The following is a 14,358-nucleotide window of genomic DNA, read 5'->3' as shown; positions in this document are numbered from 1 at the left end:
TATCCAACTGGAACCTGAATTTCAATTGGTAATTCCTGTGCCATTTGTTTACAATATTACTTTTTAAAGGAGTGAATTTCCTGTTACCTATTCAAGTCATTTCCTAATATTTAATTTTTCTATAGTTATAATATCTTTTCCTTAACCCTTTCGTCTGCTTGACTATGGCCTTAACAACAAAAACTATCTTGAGTTGTTAAAATGTAAAGAACAAACTTCTGTTTCTGGCAAAGATGGAGTAACAGGGACCCTTTTTATCCTTTTGCTGAAATAACCAAAAACAGAAATCCATACAAAACAACATGAAAACAGCACTTATCAAGATGATGGACAGTTATCCCTGAGAGAAGAGAAAAAAAGGAAGTGCGTCCTATAACTGCCCCAGCTTAGTGACTTGAGGTTGTTTCCAGCTGTGACAGAGAGGGAGAATCCAGGTGAAACTTGGCAGACTCTCTGAGTTGAACACATGAAGCTAAAAGTCCAGAGAGACGAAGGTGACCAAAAGTTAGGAGCTTGGAGAGAAGAGGATGTACAGAGAAAGAACTTTGGAGATCTTCAGAGTTTACACATTGAGTATTTAGCTGAGTACTAGTCAATACCTCTGTGTCAGAAAACTGCCCAAGACCAGGAAAAGGACACCTGAAAGGATTAAAGGTAATAGTGCTCATCCCTCACAAAAGGCCAGTAACAGTGCCTGTGCCCAAGAATCAGGGTACACAACTTTATGATTCCCAGGGCACTGAGTAAAGTACATTGAGAATCTTGCCTCAATAGTCAAGAAAAATGCCTCAACAGTCTAGCCTAAGTACTGCTCTGCTTGAGCCTAACAAATTTTTATTTTATTTAATAAAAATTGTGTGTTTAAGCTGTATGAATTTTACTTACATATAAGTAGTAAAATGATTACTACAGTTAAGTTAATTAACATATCTCCTCACTCAGTTACTTTATTTTTTCTTTGCTGATGAGAGGACCTGAAATCTACTCTCTTGACAAATTTCCAGTATTCAATACAGTGAGCCTAACAAACCTTAAAAGGAAAACCTAAAAGGACCAAGTTGCTTCCAGAACAAAGTTTTGGAATATTGCTGGAATATAACAGGCTCAAGAATATTAATCAAATATAAATATCCAACAAGACAAAATTCACAAAGTCAGGCATCCAGTAAGAAATAACTAGGCATGCAAATAAGTAAGACTATATACCGAGAACGAGAAGAAAAATACTAACACAAATGTTATCCAGTACTGGTAGTTAGAGAACTGACTAAAGAGAAAGAACATAAAATGGCACGTGATTCAAAATGGCATATTTTTAGAGGCATTATTTCTGAGGTAAAAGATGATAAAAAAGGGAGGCAGGTGGGCAGCCATTGAGGAGCAGCAGCCAAGGCTTTGCACTAGCCTATAGCCAGGGGCCTCAACAAGGGCCACACCAAGAACATGAGCAAGCCAAGGCACAGCCACCACCGTGGATACCTCACCAAGCAAACTAAGTTTATGTGGGACATGATCTGAGAGGTGTGTGGGCTTTGCCCCCTATGAGCTGCTCAAGGTCTCTGAGGACATGAGGGCCCTGAAGTTCATCAAGAAAAGGGTGGGACACACACCTGTGTCAAGAGGAGGAGAGAGGAGCTGAGCAATGTCCTTGCAGCCATGAGGAAGGCAGCAGCCAAGAAGGACTGAGCCCCATCCCCTCTGTGTACAATAAAACCTGTTGGGGGAAAAAAAGGGAAGAAAGGGGTGCCTTTGGAGACTGGGCATTAAAGAGGAAACATAGCAGAAGGTGAAAATTTATAATCCAGTGCCTGGCCAGCATGGCTCAGTGGTTGAACGTCGACCTATGAACCTGGGGGTCACGGTTCAATTCCTGGTCGGGGCATATGCCCGGGTTGCAGGCTTGATCCCCAGTGTGGGATGTGCAGGAGGCAGGCAATCAATGATTCTCTCTCATTATCATTAATGTTTCTATCTCTCTCTCTCCCTTTCCCTTCCTCTCTGAATTCAATAAAAATATGTATTTTTTAAAATTTTATAATCCAGCAATACAAAAGAGAAGAAAAATAATATCAGAAACACAATGTCTCTGCCATCACAAAAACAAACCCAAAAAGGCTGTGTATAAAAGAAACTGAACTTTGCTATACTGGCAGAAGAGAAAACGCTTGAACTTGTTCTTTAAAACTACTCCAAATGTACAAAACTAATAAGTTGAAACATATAAAATCTACATAAGCTACAGTAAGAAAACGAAAATTCAAACCAAAACAACTCAGTTGGTTAACTCCACTTTCCACTGCCCTTTCCCCTGAAAAAAACAAAACAAAACAAAACACCAAGCTCGAAGCAGAAAACTGTAATTGAATGAATTACATATCCTCACATGTATGAAATACCAGTAAGAAATGAAAAAACATGTTGAATGAATTCAGAAAAGAAATAAAAACATAGTGCAATGAAGACTAACTTATAACATGACTAAGGGAAAAAGGTACAAATGAAATTTAAAGGGACTAAACAAAGGCGGGAAGATTATATATATGAAAGTCTAATATGCAAATTGTACCCTTGGGAGTTCGACCAGGAGACCGGGAGTTCGATCACTTGCTGTGACGTGAATTGACCACCAGAGGGAGGTGTGGAATAAAGGAAGGCCCTGGCTGGCAACTGGCAGCCAGGGAAGGAAGGCCCTAGCCAGCAGACAGGGAAGGAAGGCCCTGGCCGGCAGCCGGAAGGCCCCGATCGCCGGCCAGGCCTAGCGACCCTACCCGTGCACGAATTTTGTGCACCGGACCTCTAGTAAAGAATATAAGATGATATAAAGAAATAAGGAAAAAAGGGTCAGAGAGAAGGTGGCTGAAATGGAAGACAGGAAAATAAGAAAATAACTTATTTATAGTAATTGGAATTCCTAAACAAGGAAAACAACAGAAATTTAAAACAATAATCCATTAAAACTGTTCATAAATAAGGCAAGACCAGAATTTAAATATTGACAGAGTCCTGCAGGTATATGGAGTAATTGATCTATAATGATCAACTTGAAGACATATCAGAAACTTTAAATATAAAGAAAAAATTCTGAAAGCCTCCAAGTAAAAAAATCAAATAACTTATAAGAGCAAGAAAATTATACTGGCAATAGGCTTACCAAAAATAACAAATAAAGCAAGTAAACAATAAAACATTATTTTTTAAAAATTCAGGGAAACTATGAATCAAGGATATTTTATAAGGCCAAGTTGTCCCTTCAAATATCAAGCCTTTAAAAAGAACTCAAGGAAGGGCAAGGCTGACGGGAAGCCAAGACTGAGACTCCACCCCATCCAAGCTGAGCACAGAGGCTATTGCAATTTGGCAAGCTAATCCTATAAGGCTCTCTCCAGCACCGAACTTCTCCCAGCATAGACACAGCTGATCCTTACAGCCAACTGGCCTAGAGGTCAATTCTTCCCAGTGATACCAACAACAATAAAGACTTAATTACAACAAGGCTGTACACACAGTCCACAAAGGGGTGCACCAAGAGTGTCCACCTCAGGTTAACTGGGGAGGCAGACCCACTGGGCCATATTGGAAACCTAGCACACAAATCTACCTTACCAACTCAGGGAAGCAATGAAAATGCGGCATCAAAGAATCAGATCACAAACGAAAGAAATGGAGGAAAACAAACGACTGGATATAGAATTCAAAACCACGGTTATAAGGCTTTTTAAGAATATCCTAGAAAAGGCCGATAAATACAACGAGACCCTCGAAGATATGAAAAAGGACCAACTAGAAATTAAACATACACTGACTGAAATAAAAAATATTATACAGAGACCCAAAAACAGACAAGAGGAACACAAAAATCAAGTCAAAGAATTGAATTACAAAGAAGCAAAAAACACTCAACCGAAAAAGCAAAAAGCAAAAAAAAAAATCCAAAAAGTTGAAGATAATGTAAGAAGACTCTGGGACAACTTCAAGCGTACCAACATCAGAATTATGGGGGTGCCAGAAGAAGAGAGAGAGCAAGATACTGAAAACCTATTTGAAGAAATAATGACCGAAAACTTCCCCCACCTGGTGAAAGAAATAGACTTACAAGTCCAGGAAGCCCACAGAACCCCAAACAAAAGGAATCCAAAGAGGACCACACCAAGACACATCATAATTAAAATGCCAAGAGCAAAAGACAAAGAGAGAATATTAAAAGCAGCAAGAGAAAAACAGTTAGTTACCTACAAGGGAGCACCAATACAACTGTCAGCTGACTTCTCAACAGAAATTATGCAGGCCAGACGGGAGTGGCAAGAAATTTTCAATGTGATGAATAGCAAGAACCTACAACCAAGATTACTCTACCCAGCAAAGCTATCATTCAGAATTGAAGGGCAGATAAAGAGTTTCACAGATAAGAAAAAGCTAAAGGAGTTCATCACCACCAAACCAGTATTATATGAAATGCTGAAAGGTATTCTTAAAGAAGAGAAAGAAGAAAAAAGTAAAGATAAAAATTATGAACAACAAATACATATCTATCAACAAGTGAACCTAAAAAACAAGTGAATTAAAAACCTGAGGGACAGAATAATCTGGTGAATATAATAGAATCAGGGGCATAGAAAGGGAGTGGACTGATAATTCTCAGGGGGAAAGGGGTATGGGGGGTTCATGAAGAGACTGGACAAAAATCATACACCTATGGATGAGGACAGTGGTGGGGAGGTAAGGGCAGAAGGTGGGGTGGGAAATGGGTGGAGGGGAGCTATGGGGGGAAAAAGGAGAAATAATTGTAATAATCTGAATAAAGATTTATTTAAAAAAAAAAAAAGAACTCAAGGAATTCCACATCTATGAGCCCTTCGTGAGTAATTTACTAGGGGAAGACCATCATCCAAACAAGAGATAAATCAGGAAACTTCAGCAAAACAATTAATGTCATCATTCAATATATTTAATAGTGTATCTCAGGCAAAAACAAGGATGGGGACTAGGGTAAAAGAGTAATATGGAAAATAACATGTTCTGACAAAGTAGAAACCTAAGAACCAAGAGTAGAAGGGAGAGGGAAAGTGGAGAGTAGAGTAACTCATCAATAGTTGGGTCACAGTAGATGAGAATTAAAGAATATTACTCATTAAAAAATTACTGGAGAATAATTGGTTAAAAAGTAGTAAATTAAAGGTATTTTAAAAAGTTATATACAAAAGAAAACAACCAATAGAACAAGAACACGACCCTCCCTAAATATCAAAAGAAATTTTTAAAAGAGAAAAAAAACATGTAACATAACACAGCAAATTTGATGTAGCACAATATAAAATTACAAAAGTTGAGATTAAATCTATCAGTTATATTAATAAATATGAATAGATTGAACTCATCTATCAGGGGAAGAAATTTTTAATTTGGCTCACAAAGCAGGACCAAACTATACTGTGTAGAAAACACACATCTAAAACAAAAAGATCCGGAATGGCTAAAATAAGGGATGACTAAAAGTATTCTGGGCAAATAGAAATAATAAGAAAACAGGCTGTGATATTACTATTGAGAAGAATTCAAGCAAAACATACTGAATGTGACAAAAGATACCATTCTCAATGATAAAAGGTGACCTTAATACAACATTCATTGTGTATAAGACAGATCAAGTGTACAAAAAAATAATAAAAATATAGAAGACAACATAATCAATAAGGTAGAGATTATGGATATGTACTAAAATTTTACACTCAAAATAGAAAATACACCTTATCAAATGTACACGATATATTCACAAAAACTGATCACATAATAAATTTTAAAAATACTGATTGTTTCATAAGGAAAGTCTATGCAATCTTCAAAGAGCAAAGCCACAATGCTATAAACTATCCCTAACTTTCTGGAGGGAATAAAATACACATATAAATACTCAGTGTATTTAACATTGTGGCTGTTGTGTGAGGGCCACCAATCCAAACCTCTTATGTCATAAACTTTGTTCACTACCAACCAGCTTTCCAACTATCAAGAACATCTCAAAATCACTAGCCTAGGTCCCTAAATCCTATACACAGCCTCTCTTGACTTCCCCTTTCTGAGAAATTACTAAGACTTAATCAAGGCTGATTTTCACTTACTATAAAATAAGTTAATAAACTTAGCCATACTTAATCATCAGGTTTTTCTTGCTGATTTTGGGGTAGTGGACAACGGAAAGAAGGAAAACTCAACACAGATGAGGATTGGAGAGTATCTCAGAGAATAACACACAGAAATAAGAACATAAGAAGTGACAGCAGTTGCGGCGGGTGTGGGGTGGGGGGGGCGGATTGAGAAATTTAGTTTTATCATACTGGAGATAAAAAAGACAAATTCTGGAGTGCTATTTTGAAGTCATACCCATAGAAATGATTGGTTTAATTCTGGAGAATGGTAGAAGAAACTATACAGAGAAAACTGTAATGTTACCTATACCAATCCTATGAATAACGGATAGAAATTATTTTACTAAACTCACCATTCAGAAGATTGAGAGACTAGAATGCTATATAAAAACCACCTTAAAAATACTGCTTAGCATAATGTGTCATTCTTCTTGGGTAAAAGCCAACATAGTGGGTATAAGAACTAAGTGAGAGCAGCATACATAGACTAAACAATTATTCAAATGACAGAGTTAAAAGTAGAAATTTAAAAAAAAACACACATACTGAAGTCTTAAGGAGGGAAACCACTATTCTTGTTTCCACTCCCCCACAACTGGTTAACAACTGATGAGCAACAATTCATCAACTTAGGAGGTAATGCTTATCAAATTCCCTTCATGTAATTCATTTATAAACTGCCTTTATCTCATTAGATGTTTCACAACTGGAAAGGATAGATGGCTTCTTCCAAGATAAAACTGACACACATTTTAGCAAAAGTCAGTGATGGGATCATTTTGTCCAGTAAAACAAAAACAAACAAAAAACAAAAACAAAAAACAAAGCAAAAAAACTACAAAACAATAATGTTTTTTAAAAGTCCATGTGCCACAGAATAAAGCCCATTTAAAATCCAAAAGATATCTCAATTTCGAAAATTCAGTAGATTCCATTTAGAAGCAATTAGTCTTCATCTTCACAATATCAGATATTAGAACATGGTATATTTGCAAGATAAACAGAAACACTTTAAAACTGTCCCTACCCTTCCCACCCCAACCCCACTAAATATCTATCAGCATATTCTAGAAAGCAAAGCTTCCTCATGCAAGTATCCACCAGAAGCAACCATCACCACTTGTTCCTAAAATAGTAATGAAACAGAAGGGCAGTAAGAAAGCTGGAGAGGTGACTAACATACTGCAGAGGGTGTTCTATAACTACTGGCATGCAGTGACTGTCAAGCAGGTGAACAGAATCATTGGCAGAGGCTACCAGCTAGAACCCTTAAAGGGGCTGAATGCTCCAAGCAGAAAGCCCAACTTCCTGTTTCATCTCAGTAGAGTTCTCAGTAAGAAAATTCTACCACCAAAAAGACTAAGGTTTGTAACAAAGGAAACTCTCAGGAACAAAGCAGCAACTTACAAATGCTAAGTTCTTCCACAAATAAAGTATTTATTTATGCTTTAGAGAATAAATTAAGCATGCTCCCAATTCACAGTAAAAAATACATAGGCAGTACTTTTCATTAAAATTAGTTTGCTTCAGCCCTGACTGGTTTGGCTCAGTGGACAGAGCGTCAGCCTGCGGACTCAAGGGTCCCAGGTTGGATTCCGGTCAGGAGCATGTACCATGGTTGCGGGCACATCTCCAGTAGGGGGTGTGCAGGAGGCAGCTGATCGATGTTTCTCTCTCATTGATGTTTCTCTCTATCCCTCTCCCTTCCTCTCTGTAAAAAATCAATAAAATCTATTTTTAAAAAAATTAATTTGCTTCATCACATAATTCATCTTTAATAATCATAAAAGAGTATGTGTTGCTATTTATAACTAAAAAACAAGGCACCTCCAAAATAGAGTTATTTTATTGTACCTGAAGAGAGGGCTTTGGTCTAATTATATATATTAGTGATATACAAATTGTTCCAATCATTTATAATCCTACAGTTTGGCTCAGTGTAATGAATCATTTGTCTAATTAGAGAACTGATAGTGCACTTTTCGATGTTGTTGTTTTTTCTTCCTTAGAATGTCAATATTGTCATTTTAAAAGTGGGTCTATCTACAACAAAAGATAAAGAAAATGAGAATATTCTGGAAATTGGAAAAAATTTTAATAAACTCGATCTTTGGCACAAACAGCTTAAAATAGGTCAAAGATAAAGTATTTTTTTTAAAAAAAGATAAAATATTTAATGAGTCAAAAGAAGACCACCCTAAGATTTTCCTACCATAAAAAAAAAATGAGATCCAACTTAATTAAGGATATGCATGGTTATAATCTGCATATCACTCCACTTTACCAGTGTAATGTTTTAGTACATAACAGACATACAGGGTCCTTATATTGTGTATTTTCCAGGTCAATTCCAAAATTAACACTTTATATGCACAAATACATTCAACACTTGCCCAACTTTAGGGTGTCTCCCCAAAATGTATACAAATACTTTGAATAATTATAAAGGCAGTGTTTATTAAAATACATTTCATATTCAAAATTGAGCTATCAGCTGTTACAGTGTGTTTACATATTTTTGGGGGGGGCACGTGTGTGTGTGTGTGTGTGTGTGTGTGTGTGTGTGTGTGTGATATATATATATATATAATTTTGGTTGAGATCTTATGATAAAGTTATATTCTTAGTTGAAATAATGCAGTTTTATTTAAACCTAGTTCCAATGTTATAATTTGTGATTATAACAAACTCACAGTACATACAAAACCTCTCCTTGGCTGGGATGGTCTAGGGAAGGGGTGGGCAAACTTTTTGACTCGAGGGCCACAATGGGTTCTTAAACTGGACCGGAGGGCCGGAACAAAAGCATGGATGGAGTGTTTGTGTGAACTAATATAAATTCAAAGTAAAGGAGCGGAGGGGAGAGCAAGAGAACCCTCCGCTCTTTCGGCTCCGCAGGCTGGATAGAATAGCCGAACGGGCCGGATCCGGCCCACGGGCCGTAGTTTGCCCACGGCTGGTCTAGGGAGACATTTTTGGCATTGCTCACTATATAAAATTTTTAAAAAGCCATGCTTATTTTCTATTACTAAAAAATTAGGGAGGAAAAGCAACTTTAAACGCAAAAAAGAAAAAAAGAGAATACCATTTCAATTAAAAGCTATTGGTTGTCTAACTCTAACACATAAGCTAAGTCACTAGATCAGAGAGGGATCAGCAAACTATGGCCAACAGGTGAAATACAGCCCATTGCTGTTTTTGTAAATAGTTTTATTGGAATATAGCCACGCCCAGTTGTTTACTTATTGTCTCTGGCTGTTTTCACTCTGTGGTGGCAGAGTTAAAAAGTTGCAACAAAGACTGCTTGACCCACAGAGTCTAAAATGTTTATCATCTCACCTGTTACAGAAAAAATACTTGAGGGTCCATGTTCCAGACCTTTCAAGACATAATACAGAACATTTCTACATTAAGTTAACCATAATGCTGCCTAATTTATGATTTGACATAAACTGCTAAAGTGCCTTTTATCTTTGTCCTATTAAATTAAAGTTTAGCTTATTTGCTGTGTTCACTGAGGTTTCCCATGTACAAAACATTATCCAGGGAATAAGCTGTGAAGGTTAGCTTTAGATTAGCAAAGACTATGCCCATCAGATTTGCTTGTTGCCAATATTTCTTATATAAAATTACCATTTCGGAGTCACTGTGAGAGGCCTGACCCAGGATGGGAGCTGGCTCTAGCTCAGAGTGAGAAGGTTGGTCAAGGGAGAGAAGGGGCTCAATGTCATCGTAATCATCTTCCTCTGTATCCCCCTCCCCATCAGCAAAAGTACCTCTAGTCAAGAAATCGGAGCGCGTCCGCGCCATTCGAGCTTTCTTTTTATGGGCCGGTCTGGCAACCTGCTTGACCAAATGATAAAACAAATAACACAACAATGTTTTGTTTTGTTTTTGAGATGATGCCGATGAAAGATATCAGAGAGCTCATGAATTTCTTGAAACATCCCTCCACCCACAATGTACTTTCCACTAGAAGTGACAGAGATAACCAAAAGTAATCCATATACATTACTCTGGACAAAGGATGAGAATGGAAGCTAAATTTACACTGTTCTTCTCCATAGCCAAGGAAAAATCTTTTATTGCCATAATAAGTCACAAAAATCATTTGCATAAATTGCCTTCTTTTTCTTAGCAACTTCTTTTTTGTAAATACCATCTGAGTTTGTAGACACCATTCCCTGCCTAAAGTACACCTCCCTAAGTAAGAACAAACTGAATTCATGACTTCTTTCTCTATAAACTCTTCAGATTAAATGGGTAGATGAGATGCTATGTCTACAAGAATAATAATTTCCAAAATAGCATGCATTGATTTTGCATAAAATATAGATAGGCAAAATTCCATACTTACCTCTCCTTGGCCCGGCCCAGTTAACTTCACAGGTTTCCAAATTGGTTCATCTTGTTTATGGAGTTTAGGATTTCCATTGTTTAAGGATTCCTTGTTGACACTTAGAATATAAAATCAGGATTACATTTCAATTCCTGGCAGCAGTCTTAAAGTACAGCATAAAATATACTTCCACAACCAGGTTGAAGAATTCCAGCAAATTCCATACATATTCAATTCCCCCAAAAATATATCAAAAAATTTCTGATTATCACATTGATAGTATTATCAAGAATTGATGGTTTTTCCAAGGTGGGACAGGATAGGTGGATCTTTCTTGATCCTCCTCCCAGAAACAAACTGGAAATGAAACTAAATTGGGGTACATTCTCCCTGAATTAGCCAACTGAAGACTAGCTAAAGAGGAGACTTTTAAACAAGTAAGGGCAAAAACCACCTTGAGACTGTACAACAGCTTTCATGATGTGGTCAGGGTTGAGTATCACAGTCAGTCAGCCCAGGGGAGATCCCACCCAAAAAGGGGACAACAATCAAGACCCAATTACCAGAGGAGAGCCCAAAGAACCCCCAAAAGGAGCATTTCTAGAGCATCCAGCTCAGGAGATAAAAGAGACTGCACCACTGGATAACACAGGACAATTAAGGCCACCCCACAATGCCTGGGAGTCATAGCAGCTGTATCTAATACATAGAAACAAACACAAAGAGACAGCTAAAGTGGGGAGACAAAGAAACAACCCCCAAATGAAAGAAAAAAGGACTCTCCAGAAAAAGAGCTAAATGAAATAGAGGCAAGCAATTTGTCAGACATAGAGTTCAGAACAAGGAATTTAGTGAGAATTAAAGGAACTTAATGGGAACTACAAGGAACTTAGTGGGAATTACTACATCAGCATGCAAAAGGACATAGAAACCCTGAAGAAGAACCAGAAAGAAATAAAGAATACCTTATCTGACATCAAAATATAAGGAATTAAAAGTAGGTTGGATGAAGCAGAGGATTGAATCAGTGATATGTAAGGAAAAAGAAAAACAACCAATAAGAACAACAAAAAGAAAAAGAATTTTAAAAAACAAGGATAGTTTAAGGTAACTTTGGGACAATAACAATATCCGCATCATAGGGGTACCAGAAGAAGTAAGCAAGGAATAGAAAACCTGTTTGAAGAAATAATAACAGAAAACTTCCCTAACCTGGTGAAGGAAAAAGTCACACAAGTTCAAGAAGCACAGAGAGTTCCAATCAAGATGAGCACAAAGAGACCCACACCAAGACACATCAAGATTAAAATAGCAAACATTAAAGACAAAGAGAGGATCTTAAAGGCAGCAAAAGAGAAAGTTATCTACAAGGGAGTTCGCATAAGAACATCAGCTAATTTTCCAACAGAAACACTTCAGGCCAGAAGGGACTGGCATGAAGCACTCAAAGTAATGAAAAGCTAGGACCTGAATCCATGACTACCCTATCCAGCAAGGTCATCATTTGAAATTGAAGGCCAAATAAACAGCTTCCCAGACCACACACACAAAAAAAGGTAAAATTAGTTCAATACCACAAACCAGCATTGCAAAAAATGTTAAAGAGACTTGTGGATGAAAGGGGCCACATGCTAACCTGACAAACTCAGGGAATGACTGCATGGTGGTCTTGCAAACTCAGAGACCTAAAGTAACCACAAAGGATGGTCTGAAATTAAACTTGAACTAAAAGCAGTTATGGGTAGTTACATCCTAGGCCAGTATCTTCACTGACAAGGTCAACCTTTACCTTAACTGAGCCTATCTGTCCTTTTGCATCTATAATAACATACCCTTGAAATGTCTGGGTAACTTGTAACTTCCCTTTTTCTGGACCCCTTGGGGCACAACCTAATGTGCTGGGCACCAGGACAGATACCACAAATTACTTCATTGTTATCATGTTAATTGTTCCTGCACCCACCTAAGTACATGTCTATCATTTTACTTCTTATCCAATCCCAGAGGTTCCCCTCCCCCTTGCTTTCTCCTGCCTCTCTAATCTATCACCAATGGATTTCATGTAACCCACCTATGTCCCCTCCTTTGATTGCAATGTATAAAAACAGATGTAAGAACACCATTCTCCAGAGCATTATCTCAAAATATCCTATATAATAAAGAGGTAATATGCAAATTAATCCTCACGCCATCACAAGATGGCTGAGCCCACAGAGGCAGCGGGGTTCCTGTAACACAAGATGGCTGCACCCACAGCGGAGGCGGGGTTCATGTAACGAGCAATCAGCAGGGACCTGAGGCTGTGTGGCACTGGGCTGGGGAAGGGGACCTGAAGTTGCGCCCCCCACCCAGCAGGGCTTGACTGGGGACCTCAGGCCACATCCCCCGCCTGGCGTATGCCTGGTGACCTGAGGCTGTGCTCCCCACCTGGAGGGGCTTGACGGGGGCCCTGAGGCTGCACTCTCCCCCCCAGCGGGGCTTGACAGGGGACCTCAGGCTATGCCCCCCACCTGGCACCTGGCCAGGGGACCTGAGGCTGCGCCCCCTGCCCGGTGGAACTTGACGGGGGTGGGGCCGGCAGGGTCTGGATCTCGCCCAATGGGGGTGGGGCTGGCCAGGTCTGGGTCTCACATGATTTCAAGGTGCACGCGGGTGAGTGGGGACCTGACTCTGGGTCCCTTGGCACATCCCAGACTCTGACAGGAGGAAGATTTTCATATATATTTTACTAATTTTCTTTCATCTCTGACACTTCTATTATAGAGAAAGGGCAAATAGCAATATTAAAATATTTCCTCTAATTAATTCCCTTTTAATGTGCACAAATTTCATGCACCAGGTTACTAGTCCTATATAATAACAGCCTAATATGCAAATCAACTGAACGGCAGAATGATCAGTGGAATGACTGGTCACTATGACATGCACTGATGACCAGGGGGCAGATGTTCAACACAGGAGCTGCCCCAAACCAGCAGACCCTGACTGGCGGCGGTGGCAGGGGTCGGGCCAGTGAGCAGGCGGTGCCAGGCCAGCCAAAGCAGGTGCAAGTGGGGGCTCCGATCGCCCCGCCAGTCACCCCGCAAACTGGCCCTGATCACCGGCCAGGCCTAGGTATCCTACCTGTGCATGAATTTTGTGCACCGGGCCTCTAGTATCTTTAGAAAAATCTAATGTGCCTGGGCACGAGGACAGATGCCACAAATTCCTTCATTGTTATCATGTTAATTGTTCCTGCACCCACCTAAGTATGTGTCTATTACTTTACTTTTTATCCAGTCCCAGGGTTTCCCTGCTTTGCTTTCTCCCACCTTTCTAGTCTATCACCAATGGATTTCATGTAACCCATCTTTGTCCCTCCTTTGATTGCAATATATAAATACAGATGTAACCCATCATTCTCCGGAGCATTATCTCAATTCGTTGAAGTTCTGCTTCCTGGCAACTGTCGACAGATTGGCTCAAATAAACTCACAAGAATTCTTTCCAGGCTTGAATTTTTTTTTTTACATTAACAGACTGCTTTAAAAAGAAGATGAAATATAAAGAGAGGTACATGGGTATAAAGGGAAAAAATGGCAATAAGTAAGTACCTAACAATAAGAACCTTAAAATGTAAACAGATTACATGCTTCAATTAAAAGACATAGGGTAGCCCTGGCTGGTTTGGCTCAGTGGATAAGAGCGTTGGCCTGTGGACTGAAAGGTCCTGGGTTCGATTCCAGCCAAAAGCACATGCCCGGGTTGCGGGCTTGGTCCCCAGTGGGGGGCGTGCAGGAGGCAGCCAATCGATGATTCTCTCTCATCATTGATGTTTCTATTTTTCTCTCCCTCTCCCTTCCTCTCTGAAACCAATAAAAGAAATATATATTTTAA

The 14,358-nt window shown here is 38.9% G+C and overlaps 1 protein-coding gene across 12 annotated transcripts in view; it reads right to left on the bottom strand.

The window, feature by feature from the left end:
• The window catches only part of MYO9A (myosin IXA), a 388,202-nt gene that overhangs the window by 70,392 nt on the left and 303,452 nt on the right, over window positions 1–14,358 (bottom strand). For 7 of the 12 annotated variants that reach the window (XM_080656867.1, XM_080656874.1, XM_080656872.1 and 4 more), the window contains 2 exons: window positions 10,501–10,600; window positions 9,777–9,989 (listed from right to left, as the gene is read on the bottom strand). In XM_080656867.1, coding sequence (XP_080512993.1) covers window positions 9,777–9,989; window positions 10,501–10,600 — 313 coding nt within the window. The remainder of the gene's footprint in view (window positions 1–9,776; window positions 9,990–10,500; window positions 10,601–14,358) is intronic. The other 5 variants (XM_080656868.1, XM_080656869.1, XM_080656870.1 and 2 more) reach the window with 2 other exon arrangements.

Source organism: Plecotus auritus (genome assembly GCF_963455305.1).
Source record: "Plecotus auritus genome assembly, chromosome: 1".
NCBI classification, from domain to species: Eukaryota; Metazoa; Chordata; class Mammalia; order Chiroptera; family Vespertilionidae; genus Plecotus; species Plecotus auritus.
The sequence above is the reverse complement of the archived record's forward strand: the minus strand, read 5'-3'. Positions and strand labels throughout refer to the sequence as shown.